General features: G+C 41.6%; 1 protein-coding gene across 1 annotated transcript; it reads left to right on the top strand.

Annotated features, from left to right (window-relative positions):
* The first annotated feature begins 2,107 nt into the window (after nt 1-2,107).
* Nucleotides 2,108-10,519, top strand: LOC135257022 (breast cancer metastasis-suppressor 1-like protein-A). The gene is made up of 10 exons (XM_064339372.1): nt 2,108-2,383; nt 3,358-3,448; nt 3,613-3,740; nt 4,321-4,400; nt 4,529-4,625; nt 5,514-5,603; nt 6,061-6,125; nt 6,245-6,284; nt 6,478-6,604; nt 6,775-10,519. The coding sequence occupies exons 1-10, from the start codon at nt 2,248-2,250 to the stop codon at nt 6,890-6,892; spliced, it is 972 nt and encodes a 323-aa protein (XP_064195442.1). The 5' UTR covers nt 2,108-2,247; the 3' UTR covers nt 6,893-10,519.
* Nucleotides 10,520-22,856: the final 12,337 nt, after the last annotated feature.

Here is a 22,856-nt window from a genome sequence, read left to right as displayed (position 1 = left end):
GGTTTGGATAGGGCCGTGGCCATTGCCTGACGGTGGGACAGCTGCCACTTCCAGGAGCACATGGGGAAAAAATCTTGTCATGTGGTCTTATTCAGAGGTAAAGCTTTTGCCCCTGTATCTTCTATTAGGGAAATGGGTGTGTCATTCACATCACATTGTTTGAACGCTACCTGCTCGTGCTGCACAGAGTTTATATGCACGGCAGATGACCTCCTGGAACACACTGAATGTGTCGGAGGAGAGCGGCACCAGTGAGCTAAATGATTCCATTTGTGACAGTTTCTGCAGGGCATACCCAGTGCTGGGCATGATGGAGGTTTGATTTCATGTCTGATAGAATGGTAAATGGTAAATGGACTGCATTTATATAGCGCTTTTATCCAAAGCGCTTTACAATTGATGCCTCTCATTCGCCAGAGCAGTTAGAGGTCAGGGGTTAGGTGTCTTGCTCAAGGACACTTCGACATGCCCAGGGCGGGGTTTGAACCGGCAACCCTCCGACTGCCAGACAATCGGTCTTACCTGCTGAGCTATATCGCCCCCACAGTTTGCACAGCACCGTTCCAGTCACTGTTGGCACAACTTGGCCCTTGTTGTCATGTATGCCTCTTCTGCCTCAGTGACTTTTTGAACAGCTGGTGATGACGTCATGCTCTGCTGAGCCATGGATGCGCAGGCAGACTTTTCAGACGCTGCCAGTGTACATTCCAACTGCTTGCCGATAACCAGCGCGCCATCGATTTTCAAAGTATCTGGTTCCAACATTAGCCTCTCTCTCAGCTATGCACTGCTGGTTTTCTAAACAAGTTGATCAATAATAACTTGTCTTGTAAGTTTCCAAAGTTGCAGTGCTGAGCCAGCTCCTGTAATGCAGAGGCAAATTATGCAACAGAAACACTGGACCACTCGGCTCTCTGTCAGAGTTTGAAGCAATACATCCGGCGGCTCTGACCAGAGCTGAACCAACTTGAGAGGACTTCATTAGTTGCAGCAAACGTGGTCGTTGTCGGTGACAGAGTTGCAAAGATATGCTGTCCCTCATGGCGCAAACTGTTGCAAAAGGGCACACTTTCTAGCATTCGACAAATTCCCTTTATCCATAGCCAAAAGATACTGATTAAAAGAGTTCAGCCATCTGGTTGGAGTGCATAGGCGGAGATAAATTGAAATCCACCATTCTCGTTTGCCAAATATTGTGTTCAGACAAGAACCAGACTGGGGTTAAAGTTCCCACGCTTTACTCAGCATTGATTTTCATGCTTGTACAAAACATAAACCAATACCACAACACTCAAACGACATGTCACAAGAACATGACAGTCTCTTAAAGGCATATTACAACAACTGATTTGAACTAAATCAGACATAACAGTTGTACTGGGCTAAAACAAAAACCTGACCAACACCAGTCCTTTTGGAAAAGATAAGACACCCCTGGTCTAGATGTAATCGACATTGTACATATATAACATTTTCTATTATATTCCTTTCATTCTGTCTCTGCATTTGAATTCCTTGCTATAACTGTTACAAACCCCACCAAACTGTTAATTGTCATTTGCTACCATCTACCAGACTCCCTGTATAACTTGTATTGAAGAGCTGGACAACCTGTTCAACTAATTTTCAGTGGATGCCTGAAAACCAGGAAACCAACTGGACCTCATCAAGGTGCAGCAATTGGCCACTCAATTTAATGATCACCCTCCTGCACTGATCACCATCTTCTGTCCTTTTCTCCTTCACTTTTGACTATATCGCTGTTTTCCCTACCCACTCCTACTGTCTCTGTTCCAGAAAAAAGATCCTGAGAGGGATGTTATACATGCAATCTAACACCAATGTTTTAGATTTTGTATTGGGGGCGGGGGGTTGCACACAAATCAGAGATGATACCGTGTAGGGAGCGAAGACGGTATGCGTAAAATGTTCACATGTGGGGGATGTAGTTCCGGTGCACCTTTTTTAGTTAAATACAAATGGCACCCTGTAACTATAAAACTACAACTCCCGGGGGTAATTTGATGACTCATTGCACTGTAGTCTACCACTCAGAATACCTTTTCTGATTGGACTGCACGTTTGACAAATCGTCCTCTGTATCGCTTATGATTGGTTACTTAATGTGGCCATTTTTCGAACTCTTTTCTCCTTTGTTTTTTAGTTTGGTTTGTTTATTGTTTATTGTGAAACAGCAGAGTATTTATTTTTTAAATATCGTTTCTCGCCTGTTTTCGAAGCCTCACGATGCCGGTTCACTCGCGGGAAAAGAAAGACAGTAATCATGAAGAAATGGAGGTGGATTACCCGGAGCAAGACGCTAGCAGTTCCGACGAAGAGGACACCGAAAGCTCCTCCGTTTCTGAAGATGGAGACAGTTCAGGTATGATTTTTTTTGTGGAAAACGTTATCTTATTAGATTGTCACCATTGCTTAGTTTTGCCAGGACACGGGTTGTTAACTAGTGACACACATAATGTGTTTGCTTCACGTTACTGCTGACTGCTACTAGCTAGGTAATGGTAGTGACTGGAAAGTAGCTAACGCTAATTTACGTTCCCGAGCTACTTATGCTTGTGTCGTTATCTGCACGCTCTGATGGCATTTAGCTAGCTATGCTTTTGGGTATAATGCAGAGATTTCTTACGAATAGCTAAGTATTTATTTTGGCCGTGCCCATTTTTGTTTGCTTGCTGACAGTTTGGTTTAGCTAACAATGAGTAAATATGTATCCATTGTATTGCCACTATGGTCCTTTGCATCACTTGACTGCTGTAACCTGCAAATCATATTTCTCAAAAAATGCATTATGCATGAGACTAGTGAACTGACTGTCTATGGCCATGTGTGCGTAGCCAGAACAGGCTAGCCTTGATTAGCTCCGTAATCTGTATGGCTGTGTACGGTAATCATGTAGGCTAGATGTGGGCAGGTCATGTATGATCAATATGATAAGGTATGAACAATATTTTAGTTTTGTTCTTTTATGTACGTGAATTTCGTTTAGTAATTCTTTAAACAAATTATTTGCCAGCAACATTTGGCAGCGGAAGAGTTTGTGCCAAGCCTGACTGACAGCTGATGTTGCACATAGTATAATGTTCAGTGGTTGTGGAGACCAATAATTAAACATACTGTGAATCCGGTTTGGCCGCTTATTTTGTTAAAAATAATTAAACTAGTTGCACCATAATTCAAGTAGCGGCATGTCATGTTCACTATTATCAAAATGGATGACTATCAAGCCTGTTTTTAGGTGTCTTGTTTTCTCATAACAAATCCCATCAGGCTGGTTTTGTTTGTAATATTGTCATGCACTTAAATGGGTGCCTGATTGTTGCAATGCCTATGATGCAGAGATGGACGATGAGGATTGCGAAAGGAGAAGAATGGAATGCCTAGACGAAATGACCAACTTAGAGAAACAGTTCACTGATCTCAAAGACCAGTAAGACATTGCCATGTTCTGCTCTTTCTTTCATATTCTTCTTGGATGGCCCTAAACCTGCAACAATTGTGGCTGTACATGGTTTATATCTTGTAATAAGACCCATTTAATATTCAATCAAGCTGAGATTTTTAAAATATGACTTAATCTGTTTTGTTGGACAGGCTCTATAAAGAGAGACTCAGCCAAGTAGATGTTAAGTTGCAGGAAGTGATGGCGGGCAATGCCCCTGAGTATCTCGAACCCTTGGCCAACTTGCAGGAGAGCATGAAGATCAGAACAAAGGTTGCAGGTAGGCTTTTGCTGTTTGATTCCAGTAACTGTCACTGTTAGTGGCCTCACCTTAACTGTGCTCTTCCAAACTGAAGAAAAAGTTCATAATGAAGAAAAAGATTACAATTATGAGACTGGCTCACAGCTAAATACATCTGGAAATTCAGAATTTGTGGACCCAAAATCACTGTATAAATCTATGCAGTTATGCTGGCACATTTATAGTCAGCTCAGTAACCCCAATGAAATGCAGCTTGCTGCTAATGATAATACTGCATAGCAGTATTTAATTTCATTTACACAGCACTTTTCTACTCTTGGTGTCCAAGCATGTACAAAACAAAGGGGGATGGGGGAGGCTTCTCTCACCCACCACTGATGTCTAGTGCAAACCTGGACGATTCGCGGCATCCATTTTGTGCCGGAATGCTTAACATTTGTCAGCTGAGGTCGAGGAGGGGTATTTCAGCTCTAACCTAATAGTAATTAATCGTAAAGTGATTATGTTTTTGACATAGTGAATGTAGTGGAAGGTGTGCTATCACTTCTGAAGCGCTCTTTCTGGGCAGATGTTGAATACAGCCCCTCTCTGTACTCAGGCATCTATCGAGAGCTGTGCCTGGAGTCTGTGAAGAACAAGTATGACTGCGAGGTCCAGGCTGCCTTCCAGCACTGGGAGGTGAGCTTCCTGGCGGCATCATTTGGTGCCCAATTAATATCTCTCTCGCCCCCCTCTCTCTCGCTCTCTTGCTCTCTCTCGTTGTTGTTTTGGTGTGCGGAGCTCATAACTGTGGTGTTGCCTCGCAGAGTGAAAAGCTGCTGCTGTTCGACACTGTGCAGAGCGAGCTGGAGGAGAAAATCAGGCGGTTAGAGGAGGATCGCCACAGCATAGACATTACCTCAGGTACTACAGCCATTCAGGTACCGTTTTGAAAGTACTCTGGGCCCAGGAGCTATAGCCATCACTGCGTTTTCTATAGAACGGTGGTTCCCAAGCTAGCCTTTACCCTCAACAAAGTCTAATGCTCACAACTATGTACCCCTAAAATGAACATCCTTTAAACCAGTTTTTTTTACCCTCTCTGTTTTTTCTGGTGATGTGTACTTTGCACACTAGAGGGCGGATTGGAGCCATTTTTGCCAAAGAACCGAATACAGGCAGACAGCAGCTCATTGTGTGTTTGGCAATACAAAACAGTTTATGGAAATATTTTTCTTCTTAAGATTTGTTTTGTATACCCATTGAAGTTATTGTGTGTACCCCTATGGGTATGTGTACCACAATTTGGGAAGGGCTTCCTTAAATTTCACCCCAGGCACTGTACACTTTACCACAGGTACCACTACTGCAGGTAGTATAGACATTACCCCAGGCAGGGGTGAACATATCAGTTGCCCAGGCTCCCAGGACAACCACTTCCTAGTCCCGGGCAACCAAAAGATGACAAAGGGTTGTCAACCATATGAATTAAGGTTTTATTCATCCCTGCCAGGTGCTCTTAACTTTACCTCAAGTACCATTACTGCAGGTACTGTAGACATTATTGTAGGTACTGTTCAGGCATTGCCTCTCATTCCATGGAGATATTACTAAAGGTACAGTGTTGACATTGTCACCTGAGATGCAGAACAGACTTAGCCTAATACCTTAGGTTCAGCAAAGACCACTGTTGTAATTCAGCTACAGAAGATACTGCCTCTAATATGTGTGTAGAAGTAGAAAGGAGGTCAGAGGGGGTTGCGCGTGTTGAGAGCAAGCAATTAACCTGTAATCTCCCGATTCCTGACCCAGAGCTGTGGAATGACGGGATGCAGTCCAAGAAGAACAGGAAGAAAGACCCCTTCAGCCCTGACAAAAAGAAGAAGCCTGTCGTCGTCTCCGATATCCTGTCTGATGTTACCAGCCTTAATGAATTCTCTTTTGTTTTTTGTTTTTTTACAACATGATGTCAGGTATATTTTTGTACTTGCTTGGGACTTCTAATTGTAACGTGCCGCCGCCTGTAGGGCCAAACCTAGCGAACGCGTGATGTTTAGCCCTGTGATTCACATGGCTCGCTAAGGGAGAGCTAGCTAGCAGATGCATCTCTCGCCAATGCTGTGACAAGTTAGGGGGCGATGGACTGCAAGGGCTCAGCCTAATAACTGTGGCGACTCAAGGAGCCTAATACGTGTACCTCAGATGAGACACCGCAAGTCTCCTCATATTCTCAGCGCTGGGCACAGCTGCCTGCATCGCTGGTGCGTTTCATTTGCTCGGGGAAACGGGGAACTGTAGAGAATAGTTTCCCCTTTCCTCAGGGCTCAAATCATTGCAGATTTTTCCTTGACATTCTCACGACCCTATATTGTTTACATGCTACAAGATTTGGACATTCTGGAAGACTGGACCGCGATAAGAAAGGTATTTGGAGCATATTAAAATAATAATATGCTAATACTGTTATTAAATGGGGGGGCGATGTGTTTAAGCGGGAAAAAGGAATTTTGATTGTTAATTGCCATTCCATATTCCCCTTGCAGGCAATGGCTACATTGGCACCACACAGAGTCAAGGCAGATGGTGAGGACAGCATATTTTTTTTTTTTCTCTCGCTCAATAACACTGGGGTGAAAAATGTAGTAGTCATATCCTCACTGGTGCACTGATATTTCTCGGGTTACTCTTCTGTAAGGAATTGGCTAGATAAAAATGTTATGAAATGATTAGAAATTTTTTTTAAATTGTGAATTGAATTGTATTACTTGTATATCAGTGCCTGCTAAGAATGAGAAGCACCAGCACAGCGCTAGGTCTGAGGACGGGCGCTTGTTCTACGACGGCGAGTGGTACAGCCGGGGACAGGCCATATGCATCCACAAGAAGGACGAATATCCCACCAGGTAAGTCACCAGGCTGTGTCCTCATAGGACGTGCGGAAGGCAGATGGGGGGGGGGGGTTCTCGTTTGTCTTTCTTTTGTCGTGTGCGTGCCTGTGTGTGACGCTCATGTTTGCAGTTTTAACCGTGTGTGGGTTCGCCTGACGCATCTGTAATCTCCCTCTGCTCCGCAGTGCCATAATAACCACCATTAACCATGACGAGGTGTGGTTCAAGCGGCTGGATGGCAGCAAGTCGAAGCTGTACATTTCCCAGCTGCAGAAAGGCAGATACACCATAAAACACTCCTAGCGTCTGTCGCCCTCTTCTCCTCCGTCTCGTCCAAAGGGAGCGTGAGCGTTTATGGCCCTCCCGTGATTTTCATTGTTTAAAGCCGATGCTCCCTTAATCTCCCAGTGAAGTGTCTCCCTTCTACTGTGTGTTTTCATGTATGTGTGTGTGTGTAAGGGAGAGAGAGAGAGAGTGAGCCGCTCTGTTGATCCTCCACATGGGAGTGCTGCTACAGGAAAAATTGGTTTCCAAGGAAACCTCAGAGGGTGGGAGGGGCAACTTTGGCTGAGCAGGCGAATGCTATTCCTGCCCTATTGCTGGTTGTCTCTTAGTCTCATTTTTGTCCTCTGATACATATATTTTGGGTCATAATACTCAGTGCATGCTGGAACAGATATAGCGAATTGTGATTGATGCTTCATGACCAAAACCACAAGCCACGAATGCAGGTACTGTGACTTGGTGAAATGAAGCAGTCTTGGTGTTTTTCTGTGGTGAGCAAAACTATTGATTGGCTCATCGAAGCTTGTGAGTGGCAGCCTAGTATAGCTCCATCCCTTTTGGGGCTCAGGATGCCGTGCTCTTCTCAGTATTGAAGGGCCTTGTATGACAAACTAACCTTCAGAGGCCCAAATTGTTCTCTTCTCACAAAGCATTGATCTGCTTACCTCATCTGAATATTGCTGCTACTCCACCTACTTAAAAATTCCCGCCACAATGCATTCTCACACGCGTGTGCGCCGGTCAGCTGTGGGAGAGACGTTCTCCATTTTGATTGGTTGCTCTTCTGACTGCAGGCATTGCACAGATCCACTGAGCTCTGTCTTCAGATGCGTCAGTCTAATCATCATTGTGCTCTGTGAGCCCATCCTGCTAGTATAGACATCAGTGGGTCTACACAAAGCCTTCTTGGAAGAGAGCGGTTGGTGAAAACGTGTTGTCCTTAAAAGTGAAAATTTGAAATTTGCATGAAGTTGCATGATTTATTTTAATTTTTTCTGGGATTTTTACATTTCAAATTTTTTTCTTTTTTTAATTTCTATGTCCTATGTCTGTATGCGCAAGCCATTATCAAAATGCTGGGAAATGTTCACTTGTTTTTTATTCGCTTTTAGAAAATGTGAGAGTATAGATTTTCCTCGTCCCTTTCCCTTCTAAAAGGTCATACCTGCATTACGGATGCAGGAGAGCACATACTGCTCATTGTTGCTGGTTTGCTTTTAAGACTTTATTGAGATGTCAGTCCGTTAAATTTCACAACCGAATGTGTGAATCTGCCTCCCAAGATTGTTAAAGTGCTGTTAGGTCATCTTTAAAAACAAAAAAATGTATAATCATAAATGTCAAAAAGAAGAGCTACCAACAATTTCTCGTAAGTATAATATAACAAAAAATGAATATTCTGGAATATTCCAATTCTAAATGCGAAATATTCAGTGCTGCTGATAGCGTGTTCGTTTGAGGTGTCTTGAGCCGTGTGATTCAGATCATTGGCAGCATTTGCCAGGAAGGGGAACCTGAGTCATGGTGAAGCTTCACAGTTGCTCCTTTCTCCATTGTACAAATGGAATCAGTTTGGCTCAAGCTGGATCCCATCCTCTCTGACCCCACAGTACAGCAACATTGGCTCCATTGCCCACAATCTGCTGTTCCCCGGTCAAATCGACTGCCTATACTTCATCTGAAGTTCAAGGATCAAGGAGGTTCTTCCCAAATTAAAGGAGACCCTATATGGGTGGTGTACAGTGTTGGTCCTTGCTCACATTAAAATTAGGGCTGACGCTTTGGAGGGCTTTTCACTTCAAAGCTTTGTTGACCATTTTCAGTTAAGCTTTGGAGCTTTGTAATGCTATCTGCATTAAATAAATGTGTCTGATGTGTTTTTGGTCCTCCAAAGTAACTGATCGATTTACCAGTAGAGGGTGCCATTTGAGATGCTTTAGTAGTGTACAACATCAGTTCTGCTTGTCATTACCTTTTGAGAGGAAATACAAGATCATTCACGTTGGAGAAAGGCCATATCTTTTTTTTTTTTTCTTCTGTGAATCTGATTAACAGTTTACATTACCTGTTTCCAAACGTCTAGTTGTGTATTAACTTCTGTCCCCAACCAATGAATGATGCATCACGTGAAGTCATTCTTGTAAGCCCTACCTAAAAACAACACATTTATTCCCAAGAAACAGGGTGAGGTGTAATTGTCTGCATTCTTTGATAAATTAAATGCTGTTCTCACCCTTGCTCTATATGAACTTTACTGGTTCCTTTGCGGTGGTCACTGATGGTGTTATAGCTTTCGCCCCCTTCTTTGAGAGACTCCTTGGTACTTTTGGCAATGCAGATGGCGGTAGCTTACTGATTCTTCCCATGGCAATCTCGTAAACGGGCTGGCACCTGTGACATTGGTGGGCTCATCAGACACCGAATAGCGTGACAGTTCGCTCCAAATCTGATTGAAGTGAATTGGCTTGGTTGTTGCTCTAATGACTTAATGAGCTGTAGACTGGAACAAGCTGATTTAAGATGGGTTTGGTTCCCCCCTGTTGCAAGCCTAAATATTGCTTAGCCTATAGCTTATAAAGACAGGCATTAACGGTGAGTTTATAATACTGTACACACAGGAGTGTATAGTGTACCTCCTGGACGGCTGCCATGTATGTTGGCTTTCGCTCTTAATTTGCAGCATTAATTTTCAATTTTGCATGTATAATCTGTACTGAATTGCCTTGCTGCACCATGGGAAAATGCATCAGTCAAATTGTACAGTTTAAGCCAGGGTGATGGGCTTAAACAGAAACCTGTGTACACACTGGGGCTCTGAACATGGCTGCATACTATTGAATCATGTTCACCTCAACTTCATACTATTGGGTCTTATGTGTGTGTCCATTCTACATGAGTAACTTGAGGAAGAGGCATGCTTACTTCTTTATCAAGTAATAACGAAAGTGAAAATTGTGCAGTGTGCTCAAATCTATAGGTGGAAATTATACCAATTTTTACAGAATATTCAGTTTTCATACAGCTTAACTCTTACGAAACTGATGTGGCATGCGCGTGGCACTGTGTTGATGACCTGAACAAATTGGTAGAGAATTCTATTGACAACAAGTAATACGTTTTCTAAAAAGTGATTGCTTAAAAATGACCAATGAATTAAATGTGTGTGCTCCAGTTGCTCTGATACATTTCTGTGCTGACGGGTCCGTGTGTAGTGGTGTCAAACGTGAAAATGAATTCAGTAGAAATAAAGGGTTTCTTGGGTAAGTTGTGGGTTCTGTGTATGAATTCATACCTCAAAGACCCAAATTGTGTATATTTACTTGTGCCAAAAAATAGTGTTGCATTTTTGTGAATGCAGTGTGCTGCTACAAATGACATGCCACCTCACAAGGGCATTATGACTGCAGCCCTAAAATGTTATTGACTCCATTCACCAAGCGCATTTTCACTGTTGCATGTTGGCAATTTTGGTCCTGCAAGGTATTGCCCTTCAGCCTGTTACAGTCCCATATTGGTTTGATCAAAAGATTTACTGTTGTAAATGTGTCACTGTATTTTCCACATTACATTTTAATGTTTCTATTGTAAAGACAAAAAAAATTGCAATGCATGTACAGCAAATTAAATATTTGTTTAAGAAGGCCATCTCTGTTCATCTTACTTTTTACTGTGAATCTGCTAAATGTGATTGGGCCATCAGGGCCTGGTAGAAACTTGCCTGCAGTACCACAACACAGCCAGGTAGTGGCAGTAATGACTGACATTTACATTCTAGAACACTACTGGATGGACCACCTATGTCTGGAGACTTCTGCCGATAAATCACTGCTGATGCATCAGCCTTGTCTGCTGAATCGGGGACCAATCGCACATCACTGACATGACTGGTGAAGGGATCTGTATGGCGCCAGAATATGTCCTCTGCAATTTAACTCTGCTCTCCTGAGTTTGATTGCCTATGCCTGCATTTTTGTCATCAGATAAATAAGTGAAAAGGACTCTGGTTGCCGTAGTACCACTTCTGATTGACAGTGTGGCACGGTTGCTCAGCTCTGTTTGGAGTAACACTGGAGTTCAGCGAAGCCAGGGAAAGTGCCACTTGTTTATGAATTACTTATGCGCGGCCTGGCACCGGAACCCTCCGACTCCCCGCGCAGATGCCAGCCTCCCGAGTAACCGTACACCGCGGGGGCGTCGCGGGTCCCCGCTTCTGATTGGGCCGTTGCTCGCTTGGCCACCACGGATTGTTCCGCAGAGCGCCACCTGCAGTACACAATATCACTGCTGAATAATGCAGGGCGATCGAGTCCATTAAAGCTAATTACACTGATAAGAAACCCAAACTGCTCTGCCCCACCCTGCTCCACGCTATCCCCAGATAGGGAGGGGAGGGGAATGCAGGCACTCTCCCTTGCCCACCCCAGTCTGTCAGCAGTCTGCCCTGCACATAAACCTGTCTGGCCCCCTTACAGCACTTACCTTCCACCCTGCCAGGCATGCTTTGATTAGGCTCACTGGGCTTTCAAGATACTCTTTATTCTATTTAATGCATGAGATGAATGCAGTGCAGTCTGTGAATTTTGGACACTGACACAATTTTCGTTGTTTTTGCTCTGTACTCCAGCACACTGGATTCAAAATGAAACTATGGATATGGTAGAACTATGTATAAAATAGGCTGTAATTCAAAACTGATCACCCCATATGGATGTGAATGCCCTCAAATCAAAGCTTATAGTCTGCACTAGAACTTCATGTCAAATCCATTTTGCTGGAGTACAGAGACAAAAATTGTGTCACTGTCCAAATACAGACTGCACTACATAATTTATTTGCATAACATTTTTCCTGTGCTCTGCATAATTAAACACAGAAAGATAAGAGAAGTTAAGTAACACAACATGTAACATATTTTAATCAAAGTAATTTGTTTTGAAATAAGATATAGCTTATAGTAAGTTTCCTTTCTATTACATTGAGCGAGAATGTGTCTTTTTGCATGTCTGGTTAGTCTGAACTGGCGTGGATACACACTGCGACTCGATGCACAGGGTGGGGTTGCTGGGTAAGGCCCAATCACCCGTTGTATTTTCCTTTTTTTATTTTGTCCATATATTTGGGAGATTTATGACACTAATACAGAATTCAGACAACATCCTGCATCATCATTATTCTCTGCAACATTGCCGGACAGTGCCACCTCTGCCTGGCGATAAAACAGCCACTGGTGTATCAGCCTGGCCTGCCGAATGCAGGGTCCAATCACCCATCAGATAAACAGCTCGTGAGGAGATCTGTGTGAGGATACTGCTAAATATTCTGTTAGACCAAAATCTCACTGGAATAACATTGTCGGTTTCATACAGACACCTGAATATGGCATACAGCCGGGCATTAGCCAAGATGTGTGTCATTTATTTCGGCCAATCCAAGTTACCTTGAGCCTCAGGAGATGCTAGCACAGTTTAAATCTTCACAGAGCCTGTGTCGCGTTGCCCTTGTGACCGCAGGTTTTATAAAACATCATAAACTCCCCCCCCCTTTCAGGCTTTTCCATTCAGAAATGTGAGACAGCAGGCACGGGAGCAGAATCAAAAGGGTTTCTTTTTTCTCTCTGTCTCTCTCTCCTTTGGATGATTTTGTGTCCATTCCAGTCTTGTCTGAAGTCTCCTTGGGTGACATGGCACACTCTCCTTGGACTGCTGACCCAGAACTGTGGGACACTGGGCCCTCACCATGTTAAAGTTAAACTCAGTGTGAGATTTCAGGGTGAAGTGCCCCAGGCGACTGATGCAACATTCACGGTCTCTCCATGGCCCTGCAGCTTTTTGACACAAACTTCTCTTTTTGCATTATTTATTCACTTAGCACTTTCCACTTTCTCTGTATCATATACCATTCATTTGTACAAAAGATAGGGGAGGACATTTGCTGGTTTTTACTATTAACAAAATAGACTACAACATTCCAGGTCGAGTTTTGTCAGTGGAACCAGGTGGCACAGGTAGGTATTGAAGATGGTAGGCAAAATGACAAGGCATGATGAGGTGAATAGACTGTACTTGTCATCAAACATTTGTAATTTTAAGTTCTTATCCATGTATACCCAGAGTGAATTAAACACATTTCAATTCAGGTTGTATGCGCCTACCTGAAATTAATAAATAAAACTGACCACAAGCAGCAGGGTTGAGTGGGTGCAAGAGCCCCAGCTAAATGGATTTTCTGTCCACCTGCACAGCAAGTTTATGTAATCTTGACGTCCGCTTAATTTGCTCATAAACTAGACAAGACATTTTGCGGAATATATATTAAAAAAATTCTGATGAAAATGCTAATCTGGGAATAATTTTTATGACATTGGTGCCATCCTAAATGGTGCTTTCTTTTTCCCCCCCAGCAAATATTCATTGAGTTTTTACCCAGAACAGGTAGATGACTATGATTATTTGTTAATTATGTTATTATCATGTTAATGTACTTTTTTCTACCATTTCATAAGTAGGACCACCATGTGAACCTAAAGGATAAAAACTTGTATTTCAATGATTATCCTCCAGGGGTTCCCATAGGTGCTCCAACAGCACAGTCAAGCGACCAATCACAAAATTCAGTTTCTAATTGAGACATTTATGAAAACTATTAATTGAACTAATATGAGGAGAGGCAGGAAGGAAAGTGAATGGGTGAAGTTAATTGTTATATAGAAGATCTCATTTTTTATGTACATGCATATATATATATATTCTTCTTAGCAGATACTTTTGTCCAAGCACACACAACCTTTGCAATGTTAGTGCAATGCTCTACCAACTGTGCCATTGACTACTGTTTTGCTGATAACTAGTAGATGAAAAGGAGATGCTTTTAGTATTTCTTTATATATAACAGATACGCATCCCTTGGACATACCAGAGATTGTTTTAGAGTTTTACTACAGGGTCTTCAGCAGGATGGGTCTTCCAATGTGCACAATAAGCAAGCATGGCAGAAGGAGTGTAAGGAAATAGTATTTCGCACCACACTGGAATTGCATGTGATATGTTGCACTGTTTCAAAGCCAGCTTCATAGAAACCAGCTCTTGTAATGAAATGGGAGAGACAATATTTTTCTCCAGAGGCAAACATTGGGCAGATAAACCAGTTTGAAAACATTTCAGGATGGGGCACATTGTCAGAGTTTTAAAATTAAGTATAAAATTAGACACTGAGGGGTCCCTCATTTCTATTCCTCAGAAGAAAAGAAAAAATCATGAGTTTATTCTCAGCTAGATGATGTATTTTTATGCAGTAGTTTGGACATTTGTTTGGGAAGTTACTTTCTCGGATTGAATAACCTAATGAATTTGTTCGTGCCATCACATTGTTTTACACCACTGACAAATAGACTGGCTTGTGAGCTAGCCTTTGATCACTGTTTTGCTTAATGTGCTGTTTGAATATAATTTTAAATATTCATATATAAAGGCTGTTCAATCTCAACAAATGTGCAGTAAATTCCCAAAAAAACTGCACTCAGACACCATTCTCCACTGATTGCATATAACATGTCTATCTTGTCAGGCCCTTTGTCACACCATCTTAGCCAATAATTCCTATGCTGAACTAAAGAAACAAGGAAATTATCAGGCTGTCATTCCAGCAGGTGGAGGACTGAGACAGTAGCTGCCAATAACTTATTAAAGCAGGTACATTTTTTTTCACTCCACCTAACCCAGCCTTTCAAAATGCTGGCCCCCATGAGTTTGAAATCCAAAGAATGGACTGAACACATTTCAGTGGGCACAGAGCTAACATTTCCTTTTAGACTAAGAACCTGGGGAAATTGCTGTGGCAGCATCTGTAATTTGTGGATCTTTTTTACGAGACGGTGGGTTGAGAGAAAAAAAACGAAAGAAGACAATTTTGTGGAGTGAAAGAAAATGAGGCTCGTGTTCTGGAAGCTGTCCTAAATGCGAGGAAGTGAGCCCAACGGGGTCCGTGGCGCATTGCTGACTGTGCAGTTCTGCTGCCAGAACCATGTCTAACGCTTCTTCCAAGAAATCCCCCACTGTCTTACTTTCCACTCAAACCTTCTGATGGGGTTAATCAAGTTAATAAGGGGAAATTCTGCAGTGTTGTTGCTTATCCATTAAGGATGAGATTGCTGATTTGAAGGCGTCATTCTTCAACTGAAGATTTAATATTTGATGATCTCTGGGGGGACATGTACCTGTGGGGCTACATGTCGATGAGTTGATTGATGTAGCCAAACAGAATTAATGTAGCTATTTGGGATTGATGCGGCCATATGATTGATGTAGCTGCGTGGGATTGCTTTCAGCTAATCGACCAGTTGTCATTTAAGTGTGTAGGCATGAGAGGTCTACTTACAGATACACCTGCTGTGCCAGGCATGTTCATTAATGTCTCTCTCTCTCTCTCTCTCTCACAAGCCATTCATTACTGCAGAAAAGCACGCAAAGTACACATCCTTATCCTATGTGCATGTGCTCAAAAATATTTTCTCATTTCTAATAGCCATCCCTTCAGATCTGATTATATATTAAATTGTGAAATGGTTCACCACTTCTTCTTGGGCCTATAAAATCTGATTTATTGGCTAGTTGATTAAATGACTGAAACATGTATTTTCTGTGAGAATACGTTTGCTTTTAATTATATCCTCTGTTGCATGTTTCTTTTGCAGAGAAAATAATAAATATATAATATTTAAAGAAATGTCATGAAAACACAAACCTTTCTGTATTTGTATTTCTCCAACACACCAAATGCACCATTTATGGCTAAAGGAAACCTAATCCTGTCATTTTCATGTTTCACTACATGGGTGTGTTCTATCAATTATGTGACAGTTAACATGAGCAAAAATTGATCTACCTTGATAACTACCACATTTTGACAGCCCTGTCTTTGATCTGATCCTGGTTTATAGGGTGGTGTGGGCCATTAGTATGCAAATTAGTTAAAGATATCGCACATAAACAGATGTGCATGGCTGTGGTTGCTAGGCTGCACACCGTCCTTATTTCCACTGTTGCCAACTTGGCAAGTTTTCTAGTTTTAACAACTTTTAACAAGATTTAACGAGACCCCTTTAGCGACTTTCTTTGAAGAAAGAGCCTAACGACAAATATAACAGCTTTCTCATCAGCTTCCTTGGAAACAGTCGCCAGCACTGCTCTACAGCTCACATAGCAGCTACTGGTTAGTGAATACAGAGAGAAGCTACCATCCTCCAGTGAGGCACACATTCTCATATGCAAATGAATATGTGATGTAATCATAAATATTATCATGCACATTAGCGCATTACATAATTTATCAACTTTTAGTGACTTTTTGTGCATGTGTTAGCTACCTTCTGTGGGAAAAAAATTGGCAACACTGTTCACTGCAGCTAGTTATAGATGCGGAATGCGGTGCTGGTAATATGGTGAGGTCATATGTATGAGCGCTGAGGTGCCTGATCAAACACAATAAGATGTCATCATGGAAGATGCGTTGCCACCTTCAGCTCAAGTTGGCGAATGGAAGGTTTAATTTGCCTGGCAAAGTGTGTGTTGCTGTTAGTGATGCTACATTATGGTATATAGCAGGGCTACCAAACCCTGTTCCAGGAGATCTACCTTGCTGTAGGTTTTAATTTCAACCCTAATTTGAGCACACCTCATTCTACTAATTAGCAGCTCAAGGCAATCTATAGCTGTTGAATGTGGTGTGCTTTGTTAGGGTTGGAATGAAAACCTACAGGACAGTGCATCTCCACGAACAGAGTTGGGCAGCCTTGATATATACTGAGTCAAATGAAAAGACACTTGTGTCTCATTTTCCATAATTTTTCTTGTTCTCATTGCATTCAATATTTCGATATCCCCCTTTCTAATGACGTATGGAAGTAAGGTTGTCTGAACCTGTTTGTTGTTTGGCTGAGCAAAAGGCAAAACAGTTTGGAAAGGATTTTAATTCAATCAGGTTACCAAAGCATATTTGGTTGTTTTTATGAGATAAGACCAACAACAGATTTGAACTTCAACTTCATCAGGAGCCAGATGTGTTTAAAGCATCTCTCAGAACATGGAACCAGGATGAATATAGGTCACAGCCTCTAGGAAACTTGCCAGCTCATTGTAGAAATGTAAATTCCAAAAACATTTTCTACAAAGACGGGAAAATTGAATGGAGCCAAGTGTTGAGGGGCAGCCTCGGCCTTGAGGGAATTTTTGACGTCTGCATCAGTTGTTTGCTGAAGTGATGGATCTGAATTTCAAAACAGTTTAACTGGTGTGCAAATAAAACACAGGACAGATCTCATTACTGCCCCAGCACAGCCACATAAATAGAACAAATGCTGTATTCAGCAGCCTCTCCCTCCAGAGTAACCTCAGCCAACCTCTACCTCACAAGGCGGTTTTCTCCAGGGTACATTCAAATCCATTCAAAGGTCTGAGAACCTAGAAAGAGATTTCCAACAGCCAATGGGGATTGGATGGCACTGACTACATTTGCATGCTGAGTATATAATATTGGAGAATTACAAATTAGCTTTCAACGACATGCCAGAAAACCACAGGCTAGCAGCCGTCCACACTGAGAGATACGCCTGTCCTCCTATTGGTCATAGGCTAGCTTTCAGAGAATTGCAACATTTTGTTAATTGTACTACACAGCACGTGCCCCAGTGAACAATTTTGTGGTGAGACATCAGTATAAAATTGGTGAAACATAATTTAGGCGTTCATGTGAAAACCCATCTACATTTGGTTGAAAAGTGAAAGTTTTCTAACTGACTAGGAGGTAGTCAGTCTATATTTGGGTAAAACCTAAACTATATTGTGGTCAACCTGGACCATTTATGGCAAAATACCTCTCACCGTGACAGAACACAGGGATGCATTGTGTCCAAATAGCTTGAATACATATCCATTGAAAGCCGATATTAATTCAGGCCAAGTACTTTACTCAAGGATACAATAGCAGCATCCTAACAGGGAATCAAACCTATAACCATGGCATTATGAGCCCTGTACACAAATCATTGCACTGTGGTACTGCCACTGGGATTTCTTAATGATCTGACTGTACTCCGTCTTATGCTAGTTCTCACATCGTTACCGTAGCTAGATGAAGAACAGGTTTAACTGTTTTTAAGAGCATTAGTAAGGGCCTTTTTACCACACACTCTTCTCATTAATTTCTCTTCCTATTACTGAAAAAAAGGGTCTGTGAGCAATAAAAAGGCCCATAGTATTTGTTCTGTCTTTATCAAGAAGAGCAATTGCACAGAGAGATCAGGCATAAGTCTAAGAACCACCATTTTAATTCAATGGTTTAACACCAGCTAATGCTTTATGCTTTTAATACAATGGTTTAACACTAGCTAATGCTTAATGCTTTATCCAAGCACCCCCTACTCCCTGCAATGCAGTGACTGTTTAACATTATGATACAACTCTACCCTGCTTTTTTGTTTCAACCCTAATTTGGCACACTTGATTCTACAAATTAGCAGCTCAACGGGATCACTAGCTGTTGAATGAGGTGCGCTTTGTTAGGGTTGGATAAAAACCTACCGGAGGGTAGATCTCCAGGAACAGGGTTGGGCAACCCAACTTTAGATTTTTTTTTTTAAAGCGGGTAGCTTTAAGTAGGCATTTCATGTAATTTTTATCCCTAAGAAATTATAATGATCTGAACATTGTCAACGATGTGTTAATGAGACAAGTTTTTTTTTAAATTTAAAGGTCTAAAATGTTTAATTTGTGAAATTTTAAAGTATAAGTTACTTTGTATAGGAAAGTCTGCTAAATGAATGTCATGTAATGTAATATATTCTTTATGGGAACAATATATTTTTATTGTCACAGCTGAAGACTGACCTTGCTTTCCCTTCACAAACTGCTGTGGATTCCCGTACCTCAGTTTGGGAGTCCCTGCATGACAATAAGCTTTACATATTATTTGTTTACAATGGTGTATTTAAGCAGTAAGGCCATACTATATTGTGAATATATTTAAAGGGTGGAGTGCCTGCAGTCCTTTTACCTGTGGTCATACTCATACATAAAATAGCACAACCTGAAGCGCCTTTTATTGCTTTGTAAAAATAGTTACTATATAACAAATACTGAGGACATATTTTCATTGAAAAGTATTTTAATAAGCAGATGTATTAATACTATCCATCCACCACAAGATATAATGTCTGGTACATAAACAATGCAAATAAATAAGACATTGCTATGCAACAGATTAATACTCTGCTAACATTAGCCAGCTTAGATATTGAATACTAGCTAACATTACTGTACCCACTAGTGGAGTGGCACATGGCCAGTTAGACAAGTTATTTTTATTTAAATTAATTTTGCCATTTCCATTGTCTGTCAGGCCTTTGCACTTCATATTTCCACTCTCTCTAGCCTCCAGACTGGCATCTGACTATTTCTGTCCCAGCATGCAGTTGTGCCAGTGATAAATGTACCCTGGTGGTGCCTGCCACTTTATAAATCAGCAATAGTTGCCAGGTATAGTTCATACCCACTGATTCTCTGAAAAACCAGCAACAAATCAAAAGTCACTTTAAATGTTGCCTTTCTGGTAGCTAAGCTACACTGGCTAATCAATGCTACATACCAAAGGCCTACAGTGAAGTTTTACCACTTGTTTGACATATTGTTTGCAATGGTATAATTTGTAATATGTGTGTTGTGTATGGGGCAAGTCGTACACACACAAACTACCGCACACACACACACACCAGGTTGTGGAGGGGTTGATTGCTATGCGATTTCGCTCACACTGAGTTTAACAAGCATGTCTCTGCTTATGCTTTTGATTTAACTAACTGGCCCTTTCAGATCGAACTGTTTAATATGACTCATAAAACACAATCACAGCCCTATAAAACACTCATCAATTCTCTTGGTGAGTTCTGCTAAGTATGCAAACATAGTATATAGCTGAACATATATGGCCTGACTTTAAATTAGTCATTGCATAATTTTTTTCTGTTGATGTATGTATAGTATGACAAGCAAGCAAGACCTTTAAATCGATAAAAATAAACCTGGCTGTACATACAGTGATTCATATTTGTCTCCAACCCTCTTGTGAAATTGATATTCCCACTTTATATCTTTATTTCAAAGACTCTCATCGCCATACAGGCTCAGAAAGATTTTTAGTCCTTTGACACCAACTTCAGAATAAGCATTGCACCAATACCACCCCTTCTCTACACACTGAAAAATTTCCATCAGTTAAAGAAGAAAGGAGATGACATAAAATCCCTGACCTTTTCATTTCCATTTTTTTTTTAACATGAGGAGATATAATAGTATTGTATGGGACAAGATGATTTGTCCCAATGTGGATGTGGTCAGACATGGTCATAACTTATGCAACAGCATACTGAAGAACGCACCTGGTGAACTGATCATTAGGGTAATTCTGAACATCCTTTTTCGTGTTGTACGTGTTACAGTATACTCAAAAATATCCCTCTGACGTATGCCATTGTGGCCTTTGTGTGCACAGAGTGTAGCACAGTGGGTAAGGAACTAGACTTGTAACCGAAAGGTCGTAGGTTCGATTCCCGGGTAGGACACTGCCGTTGTACCCTTGAGCAAGGTACTTAACTGAAATTGCTTCAGTATATTTCCAGCTGTATAAATGGATACAATGTAAAATGCTATGAAAAAAAAGTTGTGTAAGTCGCTCTGAATAAGAGCGTCTGCTAAATGCCTGTAATGTAATGTGTGCCTATGCAGCACTGTTGATCAAGTGCTCACAGCTATTATTTTTATTTTTGGGTCTAGCTTTTCTTACTATGCCCCCTGCTGATCTTCAAACTCGTGGCCTGTCTCAAGACCGGACATCCATGTAACTGACTGCTATGAGCTGGCCCACAATGTAAACAGCAGTGTCAACAGCAATGTTGTAAAACACACTTTTATATGCAAACATTGTATGGAATTGTGTTTGGGCATAAGATTTACCTAAATATGTCCTTGAACTGGGTGGGTGAATCTCCTTTCTTTGAGTTTTGTGCTGCATTTGTTTTTGTCGTGGTCTTGCTCGCTGTACCGTGAGTTCTGAATGGGTTCACTCAGTTGTGGAGTTGCATTATTAAAATGGTGGTATCATTTCTCTGGGTCCCTAAACACAGGATCCCCTATCAAATTAGCCGAGAAAGCTATTAATTTAACAGTACACTGAGCTCGGCACGCCTCTGTGTCTGCCATGCTAATTCCCACCTCAGCTTCAGTTTCAGGAATTCCGACAGATGCAGCCCTGTCAGTGGCAACAGAATATCTTATAGGGGTCAGTTTTATTCATCTGTCTCATCTCTTAAACCTATATTAAGCCCCCATTGTTCCTAACAACAAAAGACAATGAATGTGCTCTTTCATTTAATCTTCATTTGCGTTCAAACAAGCTCCACAAGCCTGTGACTTATATGAGTGAAAGGAAAGTGTCCTTGTTCAAAACAAACAGGCCTTGACAAATGGACGTGGTTTTGTTCAGAATTTCACCATTTTAATGTTACCTTATCCCCTTAAGTTCACTAATTATAGTTGTTTTGTTTCAGTGAATGAAAGTTGAGTTTGTCTTGTTTTTGGCTAAATTTAAATTTGGCTAAAGTCTGTGCTTTTTTATTTACACCCACTAAAGGAACTGCTTTTTGACTAGTCATTTTCTAAATATGGAATGAGCGATTGTGTTAGTAATGCTCGGCTCCCATTACTGCCAGGTACTCAATTCAGAGGGGCAACGCAGCAGAAAACCCTTTCTTTGCACTGATGACCACTTTTCCTTTTCACTCCACAGTTCACCAGCTGAGCTGCAGTCATTGAGTCAGAGAAGCATGTGCAATGGTGTAGCCGGTGAAGGCAGTCCTCAGGTGCTTGATCGACCAAATCTGCTTTCGCACGAAGACGGATAATCCTGCCGACTGGGTCCCTGCCATCCCAGGCGATGCTGCAATTTATTATGTGTTTATCATTTAATGAAACCCTGTGTTTTAACAGGATTAGACTCCTGGGAGCCCCTGTGTTTTTTAACCACCACAGACTGATTAACCAAAATTTGATTAGATTTTTTTAGGTTAATTGAACCAGAATCTTTACCACAACAGAAAAGGATGCCTAACTGTTTCATCCATCCGTCCATTATCTTTACCCGGTAATCCTGAGCAGGGTTGTGGGGGGTGCTGGAGCCTTTCCCAGCTGTGTTTGCTTATAAGAAAATAACTTGGGCAAGAGGCAGGAATAAACCCTGGACAGGCCACCAATCTATCGCAGGGCACACACACCATTCACTCTCACACTCATACCTGTGGGCAATTTAGTGTCTCCAGTTAGCCTACCTGCATGTATGAGTATGTGGACACGGGGAGAACATGCAAACTCCACACCGAAAGGCCTAGGCCGGATTCAAACTCTTCAGACTTTCTTGCTATGAGACAACAGTGCTGCCCACTGCACCAGAGTGCCACCTCTGTTTTAGTAAAGATAATAAGCAATGCAAAGCCCAATTTGGATCATAACTTTGACAGTAGATAAGAAAAAAAAAAAGGTTTTCATGAAAATATCATAGAAAGTCACCAAGCACAAGTTACTTTGTCAGCATCAAAATGGCAGGTTGTGCAGATCCATCTTGTCTTTACTCTGAACTCAACATTTGACATGCTGAATTCTGGATACCATAACAACAATAAACATACATTGTAAAACTCTCACACTGAGTGAAATGTCTTCCTCAACAAGGGTGTGTGGCTTAAAATGATTTCATGAGAGCTTTCACGAAGGTACAGCAGAAAGCTTCAGGTGTCAATGCTCTGACCTTTCTGCTGGTGCAAGGATAGATTGAGGGCTCATCATGACAGCCCAGGCAATTTTTACCCCTTGGGGTAACATGCCTTCATTCTCAGATTCTCAATTTTGCAGCTGTTTTGAAAGAGGTACTGGTTAAAAACCAG

This window comes from Anguilla rostrata, chromosome 6 (genome assembly GCF_018555375.3).
Source record: "Anguilla rostrata isolate EN2019 chromosome 6, ASM1855537v3, whole genome shotgun sequence".
Lineage (NCBI taxonomy): Eukaryota > Metazoa > Chordata > Actinopteri > Anguilliformes > Anguillidae > Anguilla > Anguilla rostrata.
This window is presented reverse-complemented; position numbering and strand designations above follow the sequence as displayed.